General features: G+C 41.6%; 1 protein-coding gene across 4 annotated transcripts in view; it reads right to left on the reverse strand.

Moving 5' to 3' along the window:
* The window catches only part of LOC147193659 (unconventional myosin-XVIIIa-like), a 57974-nt gene that overhangs the window by 12029 nt on the left and 28621 nt on the right, over positions 1–17324 (reverse strand). For all 4 annotated transcript variants that reach the window (XM_086130998.1, XM_086130997.1, XM_086130996.1 and 1 more), the window contains 16 exons: positions 15960–16185; positions 15706–15815; positions 14984–15049; positions 12617–12745; positions 7821–7964; positions 7623–7712; positions 6885–7004; positions 6693–6807; positions 5085–5212; positions 4828–4982; positions 2668–2791; positions 2388–2588; positions 2169–2279; positions 1144–1248; positions 810–956; positions 574–687 (listed from right to left, as the gene is read on the reverse strand). In XM_086130998.1, the coding sequence (XP_085987124.1) occupies positions 574–687; positions 810–956; positions 1144–1248; positions 2169–2279; positions 2388–2588; positions 2668–2791; positions 4828–4982; positions 5085–5212; positions 6693–6807; positions 6885–7004; positions 7623–7712; positions 7821–7964; positions 12617–12745; positions 14984–15049; positions 15706–15815; positions 15960–16185 (2085 nt within the window). The remainder of the gene's footprint in view (positions 1–573; positions 688–809; positions 957–1143; positions 1249–2168; positions 2280–2387; positions 2589–2667; positions 2792–4827; positions 4983–5084; positions 5213–6692; positions 6808–6884; positions 7005–7622; positions 7713–7820; positions 7965–12616; positions 12746–14983; positions 15050–15705; positions 15816–15959; positions 16186–17324) is intronic.

A 17324-nucleotide genomic window follows, 5' to 3' on the forward strand; every position in this document is an offset into this window, starting at 1 on the left:
GCCAACGTCCAAGAGTTCATCCTCTAGGGTGGTTCCAGCCCTCCAAATGCTTTCTTTAATGTGAGACATTTCGAAGACGTGCCCTTGACATATACACAGCAATTAACGAGCACCCCCAGACACACAAAAGACTCTGTCAACAAGTTTGAAATGCAGCCAGCACCATTATGTGACAGCTATTAGTGAGCAGATTGTAAGGAAAAGAAAAGGGCATTTTCTACTCATTAGTACAAATTGTAGAAATCAGACATATGCCAAAGGGCATGCATCTAAAGTGTGATTATGCACATATAATGGTGGGGGCTCAACTGCAAACAGAGGTCAAGTGCTCTCATTCGCATTTGACTTTTAGATTGACAAAGGTCAGACGGACATGAATTGGAAAAAATGAATCGTTGCACTCTTACGAAGAAAAAAAACCCCTCTAATAATACACTCCAGAAGAACATGACATGATTGCACGCAATCTCCATTGTGATGAAGTTTGGTATAAAAGTCATCTTAGAAGAGTAATTAAAATACAATTAATAAAGCGGAGCTACGTCATACGCTCCGATTGCGTGGCTAACTCACCGACAGTTTGGCTTTCACCACGTCCTCCATTTGGATATGCAAGTCCTCTATCTCTAACTCCATGCTCTTTCGGGCCTTCACTGCAGCCGCACAAGTGAACTCGGACTCCTCCAACTGTGAGAAGAGAGAAGGAGAAAGTGCGTGACAAATGTGAGAAAGGTCACAGATCTCCTTAGACTTTGCAGAGGATTTTTCTTCCAGTGTATGACCTTGTCCAAGTGTTACGAGTGGCATACTTGATTTCTGAACTGGGCGATCTCTCTCTTGCTTGGGGCATTACTCTTCAGGTGGTCCAGCATAATCTGAGCATCGGCCAGCAGGACTTTGGTTCTCTTCAGGTCTTTTCTCAGCCTCTTCTCGCTCTCCACGTCCCTGTGGCTCACCTAAATGACAAATCATTCCTGTCCAGCCAGTGTGGATAAACATGCTCTCCTTTTATCACAACTCTCAGAGACCTGACGAAATTCAGCAGTAAATTAAAGCGCACAATAGCAAACCGCCCCCCCCCCCCCACACACACACACAAACAGGTCTGTGTTGACAGGATGAAGATGAGACAAATGGGGCTACCTGGTCCTGCGCGCTCAGCAGTTTGGACTCCAGCTCACGTCTCTCGCGCAACACTTTCTGCTTATCGTCGTATTCTTCCTCCAGCTGCACCTCCATCTGTTTCAGCTGAGAGACGCGTGGACGGACCGTCACAAAAAAAAATTGACAAAATCACACACGCAAACGTCTTTTTGATTGTGTCGTATTTCGAAGTTGCAAATAAATGTTCGGTGCACCGACAATGTACAGAGAGCCATATCGTGACATGTCGTCCTTTTGCCAAACGTTACATTTGGGCTTTTGTATATTTGTGATGATTGAATTAAAATACAGTGGTGCCTTGTTTCACTAGGTTTTCTTTTCTTTTTGACATTTATATGTACAGTATGTAACCTATATTTTACAAACGCATTCGATGTCATTAGATTATGACAGTGTGCCTCATGAAGAAGCTGGAGTGTGCAGAAACTGTCATGCAATATTTGGATATAAGAGAGTACAGTGTCGATCTAGCCCACAGGTCCCCAACCACCGACACATTTGTGGAACATTTGATACCAGGCTGCATAGACAGACTGAATAAAATCCATATTTTATTGATCAGCGTCTGAAGGAAGTTTTATTTGAAAATCAGGTGCATTCCCCTGTACCTCTGTACACAAGTAAAAATGTTCGTCTCAGTCACATCAGCCGGTAGTAGAAAAGGAGGCCTATAGTTTTAAAAAATGAATGTATTTGGAGAGATTCTTCAGAAAGAGCAAAATACTCAGCCATAAAATGACAACTTCTTAAAAAAAACGTTTACACCACAATAACAGCAGTCCTTCCGAAATTACGAGTTCACTGCCACAGGTGATTCTTCTGAACGAAGTCTATTCCGTGTAATATTTTGTGGGGCTCATAAATGTGGCATTGAAGCCCCCAAAAAAAAATCAGTTCATACTTTCCACCATCTAATCTTTGTGAAGTGGGATCAAAAGGGTAGACAAGACATAGACTAAGTAACGCACTTAAGGTGTCATTGCATCCCCCTGAAAGGGAGCTACCTTCTTACTGCAGGACCGCCTGATCTCATCCACCTCCTCATCTTTGCTCTCAATGTCTTTTGAGTGGCTCTGTCGCTGCCTTTCCATCTCCATCTCCAGTCGTAGCTTAGCCTTGCGTTCAGGAGAAGAGGACAAATACAGAATAAACCACTGAGCAAAAAAGGTTAAAAAAAAAGTTGACTATGGTCAGTTACAAGGATGTGCGATCTTCTTATATACCTGCTGCAGCATCTGGATGGTTCCGGCTTGCTCATCCAGTTCCTCTTCTTGATCTTTCACCTTGGCCTCAAGGTCACGAAGCTGCTTCTTGACCTTGGCCAGCGATGCTTCATCCTTGGACTCCTGTGAAGAGAGATCCTGCAATTCGGCCTCCAGCTGCTGCACCTTCATGTTGGCAGTGCACAAGTCAGCATCCTTTTCCTGTGGTCCAAGGAGAGCCCAGTGTGACATACAAAGAGAAAGGACAGTCAGTGCAGAGATTATCCTCCACAGTACGAACCTGAAGCTGCTGGTGGATGTTGAATATCTCCGCCGCCATTGTGTCTTTCTCTCGAGCCAGCTTCTCCCTCAGACTTCTTTCTCTTTGTACTTCAGCCTGGGCCTGGTTCTGCTCAAGATCAAATCTGACATATGCGCACAGACGAAATTATAGCAAATATCAACACCTTACATAAAAATTGACTGTCGCTGTTTTTTTTTTAAAATTAGGACAACATTGTATATTAGGAGAGATGATGTGGATCTGGAACGATCTACCTGCATCACATTAGTAAACAACAATTCCCCACAATATCAGGCAAGAAGTTCATACTTCTAACATTTCAGCCCCCAAACTGTTCTCCACTTCCATTAGCCTGGTGTTTTGGTACCCAGTTGTGCTAATGTGCACCATGTTTTTCTTCAGTTGTTGAGGCAAGAAACACTTATGGTTAGTGAACGAGAAAGCCAAGTGTTTCATGTTGTCAGCTCGCCTCGCTGTAATTTTTCCCCCGGTGAAGCACAACTGAAAATAATTTCACCCACAGAGCATCTTCAATTAGCCGCAGGGGATGACTTCTTGAGTGCTTTAAGTCTGACTCATTTTCTGAGCTAATGCAATTCTGCAGATTCCAGAGCAATTTCGCCACTATTCAAATGAAGGTGGATTGGGGGCGGGGTGTGCATCCTGATATGCAAGAACAAAAGAGCATGCATTGTGGTGAGGTGGTGTGCATTTTTGAAACACTATACCTGACACAAAATTGGTCCTAAAGGTGCGAGTGTGTCTCCGGTGTGTCTGTATGTGTCCACAATGGGTTTGACTGGTGATCAGTCCAGAGTGTACCCTGACCTCTTGCCCAGCATCATGACTTGGCAACAACGAGAATTGGAGAAATAGTCATAAGTTGTTTCCAAGAAAGGGCACAGTAAAGCTCAGATTGCTACAAAACATTTTGGAATTGTTTTCACGTCGGGGTGTATGCGGGGTAGCAATTGCTGCGTCAGCACCAAGACGTTAAAAAGCATGACATTACATCAGCACAACTCATGTAACGCATCAATGAATCAAACAAAGGACAACAATGAAGGACATACTATGTTCCTTCTTTATGGCATTTGGAATTTGCTTATGAAAAGGCAATTTTTGTGCTCATAGATCAGAATAAAGGTGCGTCCGAGTGGAGGCCTGCATTGATGGAGCTCGACTTCCAATTTGACCACAGACTAGTTGCGACTAAATCAACAGTACCAATGTTGGTTGTTGCCATGTACCGTATTTTCCGGAGTATGAGTCGCAGTTTTTTTCATAGTTTGGCCGGGGGTGCGACTTATACTCTGGGGCAATTTATCTGTGAAATGGTTCACACATTGTACACATCTCGTTATTTTCACATTAAACCGCAAGAGGGTGCTCTCGGCCTATGTTGATACTTTCCACGTTGGCGGTAACTGAGAAAAACAACTGACGATGACTGACGTAAGTGATGTAAAAGAGGAGGCGCTGCATCTTCTACCTCCGGAGTTGGCGGAGTTGTTTAAAAGTGACACCGAGCATGAAGATTTCATTGGATTTCGTGATTTGGAGTGACGCTGATGGTTTGGTGAATTTGCGAGCATGTTCTTTGTGCTATCGTTGTCTAAATAACTCTTAATATGTTACGTGAACATACCAGGCACATTCACAGTTCGTTGTGTAAGCGTCATGTAACGTTAGCATATCGTACACTTATTCAGCCTGTTGTTCTCTCGTTTTATTTTTATTTTAAATTGCCTTTCAAGATGACATGTATGTTTTTGGTGTTGGATTTTATCAAATAAATTTCCCCCAAAAATGCGACTTATCCTCCAGTGCGACTTGTATATGTTTTTTGCGTCTTAATTATGCCTTTTTTGGCTGGTGCGATTTATAAGCCGGAGCGACGTATAATCCGAAAAAGACGGTACTGCAAAGAACCACTTGTTGTACATGACATTAAAGTGGTCCTTTTCCCGAGCATTGTCAAATGATTGAAATACATCAGCATCTTGAACGGGAAAATGGCATGTCACTGTACAAATAAAGGTACAGGACAATATATTTTTTTTCTGAGAATACATGACTGAGCAGAGTCATCAGTGTGGACAATATGCGTCTCGAACGTAATGACTGACAGACAAAAAGCACGGGGTTCAAACTGACTTCCTCTGCTTCTTTTCCAAGTCATGATTGCGGCTCTGGAGTCCCTCCAGATGACGTTGGGTATCCTGCAGCTCAGCCGTCATCTTCTGGCACTTCTTCTTCAGCTGCTGCACAGAGTGCTGCACGTCCTCATTGTCTGTCTTCAAATCGGCCAGCTGTAGCAGTCACATTATCGTTTTATTTAAACATACAAAGCCGAGGCGATCAAATATTAAATATAGCCATTCTAAATGATTGACTATGACAAAGTGTCTTGCCCTTCTCTCAAGATGTCTTTTGCTCTGCTGCTCTGTTTCCAGCTTGTCATCAAACTCTTGCTGGAGTTTCTTTTGGGTGAATTCCATTTCCCGAATGGCTCTGTTGTATTTTATGCGCCACTCACCCCCTGAAGAAGAAAATGCGAAGAAATCATGTGTTGACATTTAGCCAGCTCCTGCTTTTAATGCAGGCCATGTGGTATACAAAGACGAAGGGGCTCAACAGCTCAATGATGAGCGATGCTGTGGATTATGTGGTACATTGTACAGGCTACGCTGTTTTATTACATTTGAGGGACCGAAATAAAATAACCTCATCTGAAATAAAACCGTTTTTCATCAAATCCTGGCCTGACGGGGTCAAAATATTTGACAGGAGGACTACAAAGCAGCACTCACATTCGACTCTCGTCTCGGATAAACCTGAGCCTCAAAAGCCCGAGCACATAACAATGGCGGTTAGAGCAGACGTGACTAAGTGGCTCTTCCAATGCCTTTTTGCCGACCCTAATTCTGGAGCTGTCGGGGGCTATCAGAACTTTGACAGTGTCCAGGCAGCCATTCAGTTTTAAGCTCATTGCCGAGCCTTATCATTTTTTTTTTTTTAAGGCTGTCCATGTCTCCTTCACATGGCAACACCGGCTCTTCCATCAACGCTGCTCATTAGCATATATATAGCATAATGACAACTTGCAAGGCCACCGGCTCAGATCCCAACGATTATTTTCTCATTCATCCAAGAATTTTGATATGCTTTGTAATGGCTTGTCTGCCGAGGTTGGTTTGAGGGGATGTGTGAGCACAAGGAGGCAATAACGACTGCCTTGTGGACAATGCTCTCTCAGTGGGAGCGCACTTTCTCAGTAGGTAATGACCAATCAGCGGCCAGCATTACTTGTATGCCTGGGAGAGAACATTTTAATCCCCTAGTGTGAAATACCAAATTTGGAGACTTAATACTAAATAGCATTATGCAATATGTCTAACTGTCACGTCGCCTACTGAAACAGGCGACTAAAGCCACTGAATCCCGCAGCGACAATTAGAATGCGATTTTTCATGCCGTCCACACATAATACACGAACCGGATGCTTAATTATGTACACCTGAACGACCTTTTAGACATTTGTAGGTGGTGAATATGTATAAAGTTTTGTGGACAGTTTTGTGCTGATCTAAAACACGACTGGCAGAGGTCTGCCCTCAACTGAGTGTGTTGTATCTGTTTATTCTTAAGGTAGTCATTTGCACTGTGGTAGAACTACTCTCAATGATACTGAGGTTTCTTTTAATTAACCAAAAAGGGTCAAACCTTCGAAACAGAGTATGGATGACTTCGTTTTCCATACTTATCGTGGGTCTTTGGCCACAAAATTGAGTCTAAATTGGAAAATAAAATAAATGGCAATGTCTCAGCAGAAAGATGAAGGGTCTCAGGAAGAGGCTCTTGTATTGAATCTGAATCCAAGACTACACTTACTTGCCACATTCAGTAGACCGAATGTGGCAAGTAAGTGTAGTCTTGGATTGCCAAAGTCGACTATGAATGACGAACATGCATGGAGGCAACTGTACTTAGCTCCCTCGGTTTTAACCACGTCAACGAACCAGCATCATCATCGTCCTCCAGCTCCCCGTTGAGCTCTGAAGTTTTCATGAGCCGAGCTTCCATCACCTCCACCTCCTGTGCTTCCATTTGTTTCTTGGTGGCTTCAAACTTTGCCTGAATCACACATTTTCTTTTCTTGATTTTACAGTTTTGAGAACAACAATATTTTTTATATCATTGTGCGTAGTTGCCTGCAGGTCCTTCATGTCCTTCTCTAGCCGCAGTCTCTCAGCCGTCTCGTTCTCCAGCAGCTGGGATGCTGACTCACTAGTGCTCCTCTCATCAGCGAGTTCTGCCAACAAATCTGCAATCTGTCCACATATGACAGTAACAAGTTACTCACTTACAGTGACCCTTTGCAATATCACAGCTCATTTTTCACTCCCCGGCGATATGGTGGCATTTTAAAATTACCGTATTTACCCCACTGTAAGGCACACCTAAAAGCATTCAATGTTCTCAAAAGCCGACAGTGTGCCTTCTAATCCAGTGTGCCTTATATATGAATCAATATTCTCATTTCTTAGACGTAGTATTGTAAATGTTCTGAAAAGCGCTTTGTTACAGCTGCAGGGCTTGTGAAAAGTCTGTATAAATAAAGCTGTATTGTATTGTATTCCATTTAGCGTAGCGCAATCTGGTGGATGCATAACAACTGCAGCCAATATTATAGCTTCTATTATACGCACCTTATAATGCGAAGCGCCCTATGTATGAAGACAGATTTAAAATTGAAGGTGCGCCTTATACTCCGAAGCGCCTTATAGTGTGGAAAATACGGTATTTTGTTGTTGTTTTTTTAAATGGTGTCTCTATCACAGATTTTGTGATAACGGTGGGTCTGGAATGTATCCCCCGCAGTATACGGCAGTTCACCGTGACTCTATAATACAATATCACCAATCTTGACAACCCTCCTCAGAACCCACTTTGCTCTCCAGTCGATCTGTGTTCAGTCTCAGCTCATTGCGCTCTTTCTCCACCTTCTCCAGCTTAGACTTGTGCATATGGATTTCCTCCTAAAGCGCAGAGCAACTATTATATGGAACGTCATGTATTAAACAAATAGAAGAGAAAACATACAATCATAGTGTGCGCATAAGTGCAGTGGATTGAAGTTTGCTTACATCTTTGCTCCGCATCTGGTCCTCAGTGAGCTGCACCTTAATGAGTGGCTGCACAGTCGTGAAGAGTTTCCACCATGGCCAGTCCTTGACACCTCGGTTTTTCTGGATGTTCTTCTGGATGCAACGAATTGCTAGATCCTGAATCTGTGGCATTTTAGGAAGTCCACGGGAAACATGTCAATGTATCAATGAGAGTATTATTGAATATATGCAATGCTTGACAACTGTATAGTTTACATTGTCCTGTAAGTTTGTTTTGTATTTGTGTCTGTCTGTTGGGGAAAAATAAACTATTCGAAATAATTGGTGTAGCTTGCATTTCATATCATCCCAGAAGTCTCTGGTTTTTGTTGCGGGCCATGTAGTAGTTTTACCTCAAAGGGTCGTCATAACTGTGAAAATCATATTTTATCACCTTATCATATTGTTACAAACTACTGTATATATGAGCAATTGGCCTTGCACTATGTAGGGTGAATAATATTGACAAAATAAGAATTACTGTAATATTAACCAATACGTGGTAGCTTGTTTTGAGAAAATGTCGGGACCAGGCCCATCAAAACATGACTAGGAGATGAAGGAAAAAGAGCATGTACTGATTTTACAATCTCCAGAACCGCCTCACTCTATCTAGCATGCTATCATATAATATTATAATCCAGTGACTATAAACCAAAAAGTGAATGGTTGGGAATCGCAAAAATAGTAGATCGCAAACTTTGAGTGGACCTATGCCAAATTATATGAATTGCTCTCATTTTACCGCAACTACATGCGACATAAAAACAGAAAATCTGAAAAATATACAGCATGTATTATCCAAAAAGAAGTTGAACGTATTCAAGGGATGCACGCAAATCACTTGCCTATTGAGCTGAAAACTATTGAACTGCCTCGACCTCCTCCTGTTACCTTAATGCAAATAACCACTACATGAAAAACATTTCCTGAATCACGCGTTGTTTTATTGCTGCTGTATGGGGGAAGCAGCTATCCAAGGGCTTTCTTTGCCAGCCTCCTACTGAGAATTTCAGCCAAGTGTGTTCCAAGGCTGGAAGCTAATTTCTGATTAATTAAATCAAACACGTTGGCAGCTCATTCTAAGTATTACACGATTTCCATGCTGCTTATGCATGAGGCTCTTTCGCGGCGGCAGATTACGGGACAAACCCAATTAGAGCAACACAATTCTCAGCATCAGGTACATAGCGCCCTCAAGGTATTCCCTATGACCAATTAGGATTCGTCACACTAAGAACACCTTGCAAGGAGGAAAATGCAGCCAATTCGTGACACACGCCTCACTCGTCTGAGCGAGTCAGAAATGATTGGAAAACAAACAAATAATTGTACTACATGAGCACCGTGGATAAACATTTTAGCGTCTGTGTTACATGAAGACAATGTGACAACCGTGAAGGCAAATTACACGACAACTGCAGCAGAGCTAAAGACGGGTTTGGGGCTTTGTGCGCATACAGCCATGTTTGTATGCGTATCAAACACCTAAGCGCTGCTACTGCTGACACCTTAATCTCATTAGTGAGATTAGTATATTCACGTTTGAAAGGATTATCTCCACACGCTGATGTTGGACAAGAGGGCCTGGTTTGCAATCTCTGTTGTAGTTTTTGAAACGTGTTTGATGAGGCCGAGGTCAGGGTTCTCAAGTTCTCGTCCAAGCAAAGCCTTTATTGGATCTTGCTTTGTGCAGCGTGGCGGCAGTCATGCTGGAGCAGAGAAGGACCTCCACGTAAACAAAGTTAGAAACATAACATTGTCCTCAATGTCTTGGTAAGATTGACGGTGAAGCCTTAGGGGGACCAAAAAACAAAAAAAAGCCGAATTGATTGTAGACGGGTGTCGTCTATAGTGTATATCTCATGACTTTCAAAATCAATGGAGACAGAGTCATAATTATTCCTGCAAGGAAACGTGGATTTATTTCACCGCATCTCTGTCAGCAACCTTGCGTTAAATGACAGTCAAAATCAATGTGGTTCTTGATTGGACAAAGAACAATCATTCCTTTGCCTTCTAAAGTAAACTGTGAATTGTAATCAATTGGTTGTTGATGAGTTAATGACCTTTAAACTAAGCGTCCCTAAATAGCCCAATCAGGACGTCAAGTACTTGCATTGACAAAGAAAGTAGTACTGCAATAACATTCAACAAGTGACCTTTCACTACAATCACCGCAGCGTGCTTGAGTCCAAAATTCAATTACTCGTACAATTCTTGAGCTGAGTGTTTAACCGTCTCTCTCAAATGCCAAGGATGAAAACTGAAAAGAAGGGAATGTACAGTGCCGAGTTATAATAGTAGGATAGTTGGAGGAATGTTTCTTTCTACCTATTTGTGCTTCATACTGCTCTGGACGCAAATATGTGACAATATTTACTTTATGTTTTCGAGGCCACCAGAAGGACAAAAACTCACAAAGCAGGAAATGACTGCTGAAGTCAGTCCTGTAAAGCCGTGTTTGTCCTTGACAGACAAAAGGACAAAAACAAGATACAAACGCACGTCACGTGGGCATGGCACGTCCTCACATGCCAGGCGAAATCAATCAACGGACCTCCTGTCACATCATCATCTATCAACAAACATCTACCCTTCATGCCACCTGGACTGTTCAAACACGAGCGAGATTGTGGGCCGATCCACTTTTCCCAACGTGAGAAGAGATTAACAGCAAGGGTGCATTGGACGCTATTATATGATGATAATCCTCACACTGATCAACGGGAAACATTATAAATCGTCTAACATCCACCGCTGTGCTTTTGCTCTCATGCTCTGTTGACAACTAACTGGATCAGGGTTAATGTATACGCTAAGGGAATGCCCTTTAGGTGTTAATATCGTCTGCAAACCCAATCTAACGCTTTCGTTGCAATAAATGACATACATTTTGGTTGTCGTGGCAGCAATGTTTTCAAATTTCATACCGACTGATGCGTAATTGCGCGTCTTTGTATTTGACTCTTTCACACTAGAAAATTGTTGTTGATCAGTGTCATCCGTCTCCCCGCACACTCGACTCCCACTCACTGTTTGCAACTTGTGATCTGATGAAAGTGCATGTTGGAGAACTCTAGATGGGTAACATGGCCGTCAATGGAATGGTAAGCAAGCTAGATCTATTCCACGGATGAACGAACGTGCCTGTCTCCACCATAAAAATATTTTGTTTTTGTTTTTTTTAATTGAAGAAAATAAATGCCAATGCAGTTTACATTATCACAAGGACAGTTTTAATAACCCCCTACTCCCCACTGCGCATCATGAGAATAACCTATAGATCTCATTTTCAGAGTCTGCCTTAACATTCAACACATTTATGATTGCATTTTCTATCATACAAAGTCAGTGTGATCCGGCAAGAGAATACCATTACCAGTTAAAATAATATGATGACTTAGCTTCCTATTATATCCATATTTTCAGGGGACAGGAGCCATAAGGGGACCGAGGCACGGAAGTGGACACTTTGCAAATTGATTTTATAATTGCACAGTTGCTCAAGCAATTTCACATCACTTCTTGCTGTTGAACTTGAAGATTTAAAAAAAAAAAGCATACTAGGCTCTTCGCTCATTCCACTGTGTGAATAATGGCCTTTAAACATAAAAGTGTAAATAGAAGAAAATACGACTAAGCAAGATATCTGCTCACAAACATCATGTTATACTGAATGGCGATGATGAATTTTGAATTCACTTGCTGCTGGTTCAATAATCACAGAGGAAAGGGGGTATGGGACTGCATACAGAATATGGAGGAGGTCCGTGGAGATTGGGTCTATCAGGTGTTTGCACGTGCGTGACTATGGGGGAATGGTGGGGAGGGGGGGATATAATTTATTCTACCAAATGGACATAACATCGAATTATAGCTCATAATAAGAAGAGAATGCAAAGCTCAAATTTGTTTTGCCAGAAAGGTATTTCTTGAACAATATCGCCGTTGTAGACTGCAATCTCTGCATCATAAAAGAGATTATACTTGTACACCTAATGGGGAACGTGACAAGGTTACATATAAGGGCAAAGACAAACAAACCACAAACACAGCGGCATTGTATTTGGGCATAATAGAACAAAAACCAATTCGGTTATTGCTCTCTGTGTTTTAGTGCTTGCCGTCTAAAATTGGTTTGTGTTGTGAGCCCTGTTCCGTTCGTCCGTGAGTCTGCCAAACAACTCCCTCATGGACCTTCATCCGTAGCTGGTCGTCTCATCCATCCTCTGGTGTTTAGTCCTTTTGTTTTACCGCTAGGTGCGCTATTTTGAAAACCCACTCCTCTCGTTCCGGGTCTGCCATTCCAAATCCATTCGTGTTCACAATAGTTAGCACTTGGTTGAGTATGTTTATTTGCGGTCTCCTTGAGTAATTCCTAATAAAAAATACCATCTTGTTGATTTGCTACATTCTTGTCTCCATCTATCCACAGCCGTCGCACAATCAAAATCCCTTTTACAAGCTGACAGGATGTGTCATATTAAAGCGGGGCATTTAGATTCAGCTTTTTTTTTTTTCGTAATTGCTTGGAGGCTTCCAGCAAAGACAGCAAACAGACACTAAAATTAGGTCTGAAGAGCAATTCATGGTTCCCAAGGCTCACCCTGTTTGCCTGCTCTATATATGGACGCTCCCTTTCTCATGTACTACTTTTGATTGCATTGCCTTGTCATTTCAAATGGTGATTTGGATGAAACAAGGGATATGTTTCACATCCCATCTATTTTCAGTCGGGATGATACTGATAAGCGCGAGGTCATTTTGCTTACCTTTCTCTTTTTAAAGGCTTGCCGTGCCAGATAACCTCGACAAGCAGCTTGGAACAGGATTAAATTCCGCTTGGTTTGCTCATCCCTCTGTTCCTCCAATTTCGCCAAGGTCCCAGCTTTGAAGAATAACTAATATGAAAAAAATAAATTGTAAACACACAAGAGAATGTTTTTTTTAAAATTAGGAATAAAATAACACATAAGGGAATGACAATGTACAGCTTTAGTGTTGGTACCAAACTTCATAAAGGACAAAGTTTGCATAAAAGCATGAACTCAGGAGGAAACAGTTCGATTTTATCTTGGGAACAAAGCTCGATTACATTCATTAAAAAATCTCTCTTGATCTGGACCAAAGGTTAAAAAAATAAAATAAAATGAAATAAATGTTTAAAAAAAGCCAAAAGAAAGCAGATCTCTGACAGCTTGCATGTATCGTCGAGGGATTAGGTAGGTTTAATTGCACGAATCATCTGTCATTTTGTTCCATGTTGTCTTCCGTAGCACGGTAGAAATTAGGCAAGGTTCAAATGAATCAACATTGATTCATTATGATAATTTAGCCCAGTTCAAAAGGTTATGCAATTCATATTGTTTCAATCCGATGATTGTATTTCCACTGATAAATGTGGCTCAATTATTCGCCAGATGCATCGTGCACTTGAATAAATAATTGGCTCATCCCAAATTGATGCCTCCATTTTTTTTCCTACTCTGCGAAAAAATAACAAGCGCCGCCACTTGGGAGCTGCGTTGAACTTTAAGATGGCATCTGATAACGCAATGTGTTGCAGTTGAATTATGTAATGTAGAGTAATGCATTTTTACATACATATTCATTCGTTATGTGTCACTATATACTGTTAGGTATTATTTATTTTTAAAATGCTAATTATCCAAAATTTACACCAAATGCACGCCTGGTGCATCAGAGCAGAATTAATAACTGCCACTATTTGAGGACAAATGGCAAATTCAAGCACGATGAGTATCAGTGCACTGGTTTTCAGCAAATTAGAGTGACACATGAATTTCGCAATACTTCTATGGATACGAATATCAGATTATGTCCTATCAAAGCTATCGTTCCGCTACACTTGCATGTGTTTCTTTTGTTTTTTGATGCTTTTGGTCTTTTGTTTGTGTGGGTGATATTACCATGTAGGTGAAACAGAAGTTGACTCTTGTTCAGCTGCGAACAAACTATTGTTTTCTCATGCCTTTTGAGAAATTATACTATATGATACGAGTGTTACCATGATGTAAATGTTTTGGAGAAATTTGGAGGACTGAGAATTTTTCCAAAATAAAGGCAAAAAAAAAAGCACGATGTGAATAATATATTATTTACATTACAAACTGGATTACTGGGATATTGCAAACACATTTTGAGACACATATGGAGCCATTCAAGGATGTGGTCAAATTTAAAGCCTTAAAGGTCAGGCTTGAAACAAGAAACTGCTTCCCATCAAGATGCATATTTGCACTGAGGATTGAGAGGAAGAAATTTCATCTATGCTGCATGTCATACACAAAGCATATTTGACAATAAAGATGACCTTGACCTTGACCTTGATTCATATGCAACTTAATAAAGAAGTACATTTAGAATAGAACGATGTGGATGAAGTCATGCATTCCATTTTTATTTTTTTTTGCGTCTTGAAGACAGTGACGGAAATGTTGAGCTTGAAATGGAATCATTTTTATGAAAGTGTGTTCGCATGTACGAATAAGTTGATCAAAATAACCATCTGGTCACTTTTCTAAAATGGTGGACGCTGGTTATATGTTGCTGTTTTTGTTGTTGGTGGTGTTTTTGTTTTTGGTTGCTTCTATGCATATTTAAAATGATCGAAAGGAAGAAGAAGAATCGGGACCCGCAGATGTCTGAGAACACCAATTTGCCCGCTACTAAGTCCTCTGATTTCCCTCTTGGCTGATTGCCACTTTCCTGCTAGGATTAGACCGCAAAGCGCAGAGTGGCGTTTACTGCCGTTCCTTTATAAGTTGCTCTACAAAACAAAGACAGGCATCCGTTTGGACGATTTTGCACTCATGACCCGAGGAGAGGGAATTACGGCAGAAAGACAGCCAGTCAGATCAGACGCGCGCCTTTGGAGTTGCAAGTCTCCCAAAGACGAGAAGGGGAGAGGGTGGAGGTTGGCAACTTTCCAACATCAAAAAGGTTCTCAAAGAGGGACAGGTGGAATGAAGGACACACACCACAGAAGAAAAAAAAGTGTGTGTGCGTGCATGTGCGTGTGATGTTAATAGGGGTGGAAATGGCAGCATTGCAAAGTGAAGGTTTATTTAATCATTTAAAAGGTGTTTACTCGTGCTGGATGCTGTGCGACTACTCACCCGGCTCACACCCATGTGGTAACTGCTCTTCTCTAAATCCAAAGACTCCAGCAGCTCCTCCACAGCCTGAAATTAATGTACACATGGAGAGTAGCACAGAGGATTCACCTATGCATAGGAATGAGGAACTTGTGTATTAAAGGCTTGAGCCAGAAAGACCACAACTTGATTATATCGGAGAGCTTCGCCAAAAGAACTGAAGCGCTTTCGTTTCGTAAGTTCCCACAGAAACTCAGAGTACAATGGCACAGGGGGAGGGAAGTGATTTCCTCACCCCTTAACCTCATTCTTTCAATCGCTCGCTCATTTTTCTCCGGAAGCAACCTTTTATGTGTTTCTAAAATCGCTTGTTCCAAAGACAAGTATATATGAACTTACCCTGCTTCATTTTAAATGGTTATGAAGATATTTCTCATCGACGGTTAACATTTCTACTTTCTTTTGCTTACACTATAAATGTTTGACTCTCTCTCCACATCAACACGCACTATGAATGCAGCGAGGGTCTTTCGCTGCCCCAGTTCCGACCTGCCTCTTTAGCAGGCGCAATACAAATGTGGTCAAGTTGATTAGATCATGACAACTGCTCTTGATGGATGAAGGCTTACTTCTCTGTCAGACGGCTGCTGACAAATCAGGGGCAGATGTAATGAAGCTCCCCTCTCACAACATTAATCTTAACTGTTTGGCCAGTGGCAGCGCTCTCTCGCTGATTGACTCACTCTCTGCTCGTCCTTCACAATGTAATTCCGCCCGTGCTTCTTGGTGAGGTGCGGTGCCAGCACATCAAAACGTCGGCGGAACTCGGAGAACACCATGTGGTCCGGGTAACCTGTGAAGGTCAATCAACAAGAACAACATTTCATTTGTTAGAAAGATAGTCTGAGTGGTGGGTCTCGGAAATAAAAAATACCTGGTAGTATATTTGTAGAGGAAAGTGGATCTGGCACGTAAGGTTATATAGCAACGGGCTCACCTTGTCTGTGGATCCGGAGAGCGTCAAGGAGCTTGGATCCCCGCAGTTGAGCACGGAGTAAGGCAACATCAAGCTGCATTAAACCAGAATCTCCACCCTCCCCTTGAGCCTCACTTTCTACACCTTTGAAGAACGATCCACTCAGAGCCTTAAGAGCATCCGCCATAGGCAATAGGCAGTGAACAAAGTGAATTCTGGACCTGCGCACCATGTCCAGCAGGGCGTCCTGGAACGAAGGACGGTTAAGGGCTTTACTAAGCAACATTCCGTTGTTGAATTAACATCATGATAATTGGCTCCAAACTATATGGCCTCACACTGTGGCCCGACCGTGCTTACCCTATTTCAAAATAAAAGTAATACTGTAACTGATTTGCTAAAAAAAAAAAAACACACATGTAAATGCTGAGACGTGAATTAATGGAATTAAGTCAGTACCAAATTTGACAATTTGTCACAGTGTGTCACAACAATCCCCAGATTGAATGCAACTGCACGCATCATATATTCCAGTTTCGATCAGCAAAATTGGACTGGACTTTTAAGGAAATTCACTTGAAGAACCGAATTGATATTTTGCAAAGATCGGATTGCATTTTTAAAAAAAAAAATACAATTTGAAAAATGAAACTACTTTTTATACTGCTAAGATAATTTTTGTTGCTTGTTTCCTAAAGTTAGACTTTACTCAAAAATATGACTTTACCCTGTGATACGACCATTTCGATGTTTGTGGTATTCCTTAACCCAACTATACGATGCATTTTCTTGAGAAAAGAAAACAATATAAAACGTTCAGTTTCGGTTTTCACAAGTTCCACACTCCAAAAGACACAGTCCTGTCACATAATTCATTTCATCCATCCATTCTTCAATCCGCTTCATCCTCACGAGGGTCGCGGGGTGTGCTGGAGCCTATCCCAGCCGTCTTCGGGCCATAGGTGGGGGACAACCTGAATCAGTTGCCAGCCAATCGCAGTCATTCATTTTATGTTATTTATTTTTAAATTAACTCAGACATTTTCAGCAGTTCAATATGTATATTGTCAGATTAAGATTTGGAAATAGACAGAAATGTAAATTTAGTTTGAGCGTTACAAGAAGCAGATTGCTCTAATTCCATGGAATGGCCCATATAGAACACATTTTGTTTTTAACTGTCATGATTCGGTTTGGGACCAACAGGTGGCACTGTAGGGCTCTCCCTGCAGCTGCACACCTGTTGTTCGTTATGTAATTAGTGCTTTAAAAGGACTCCCAGCCCAAGCACTCATTGTCGGGTCACTGTTGCTCTTTGCTTCTTTGTTGCTGTTGGCTACTGTCATATTTGTTTGTTGCTGTTTCTTTGCTGCTGTCATTTTTGTT

This window comes from Hippocampus guttulatus, chromosome 15 (assembly GCF_054856545.1).
Source record: "Hippocampus guttulatus isolate MCC_2025c chromosome 15, RoL_Hgut_1.0, whole genome shotgun sequence".
Lineage (NCBI taxonomy): Eukaryota > Metazoa > Chordata > Actinopteri > Syngnathiformes > Syngnathidae > Hippocampus > Hippocampus guttulatus.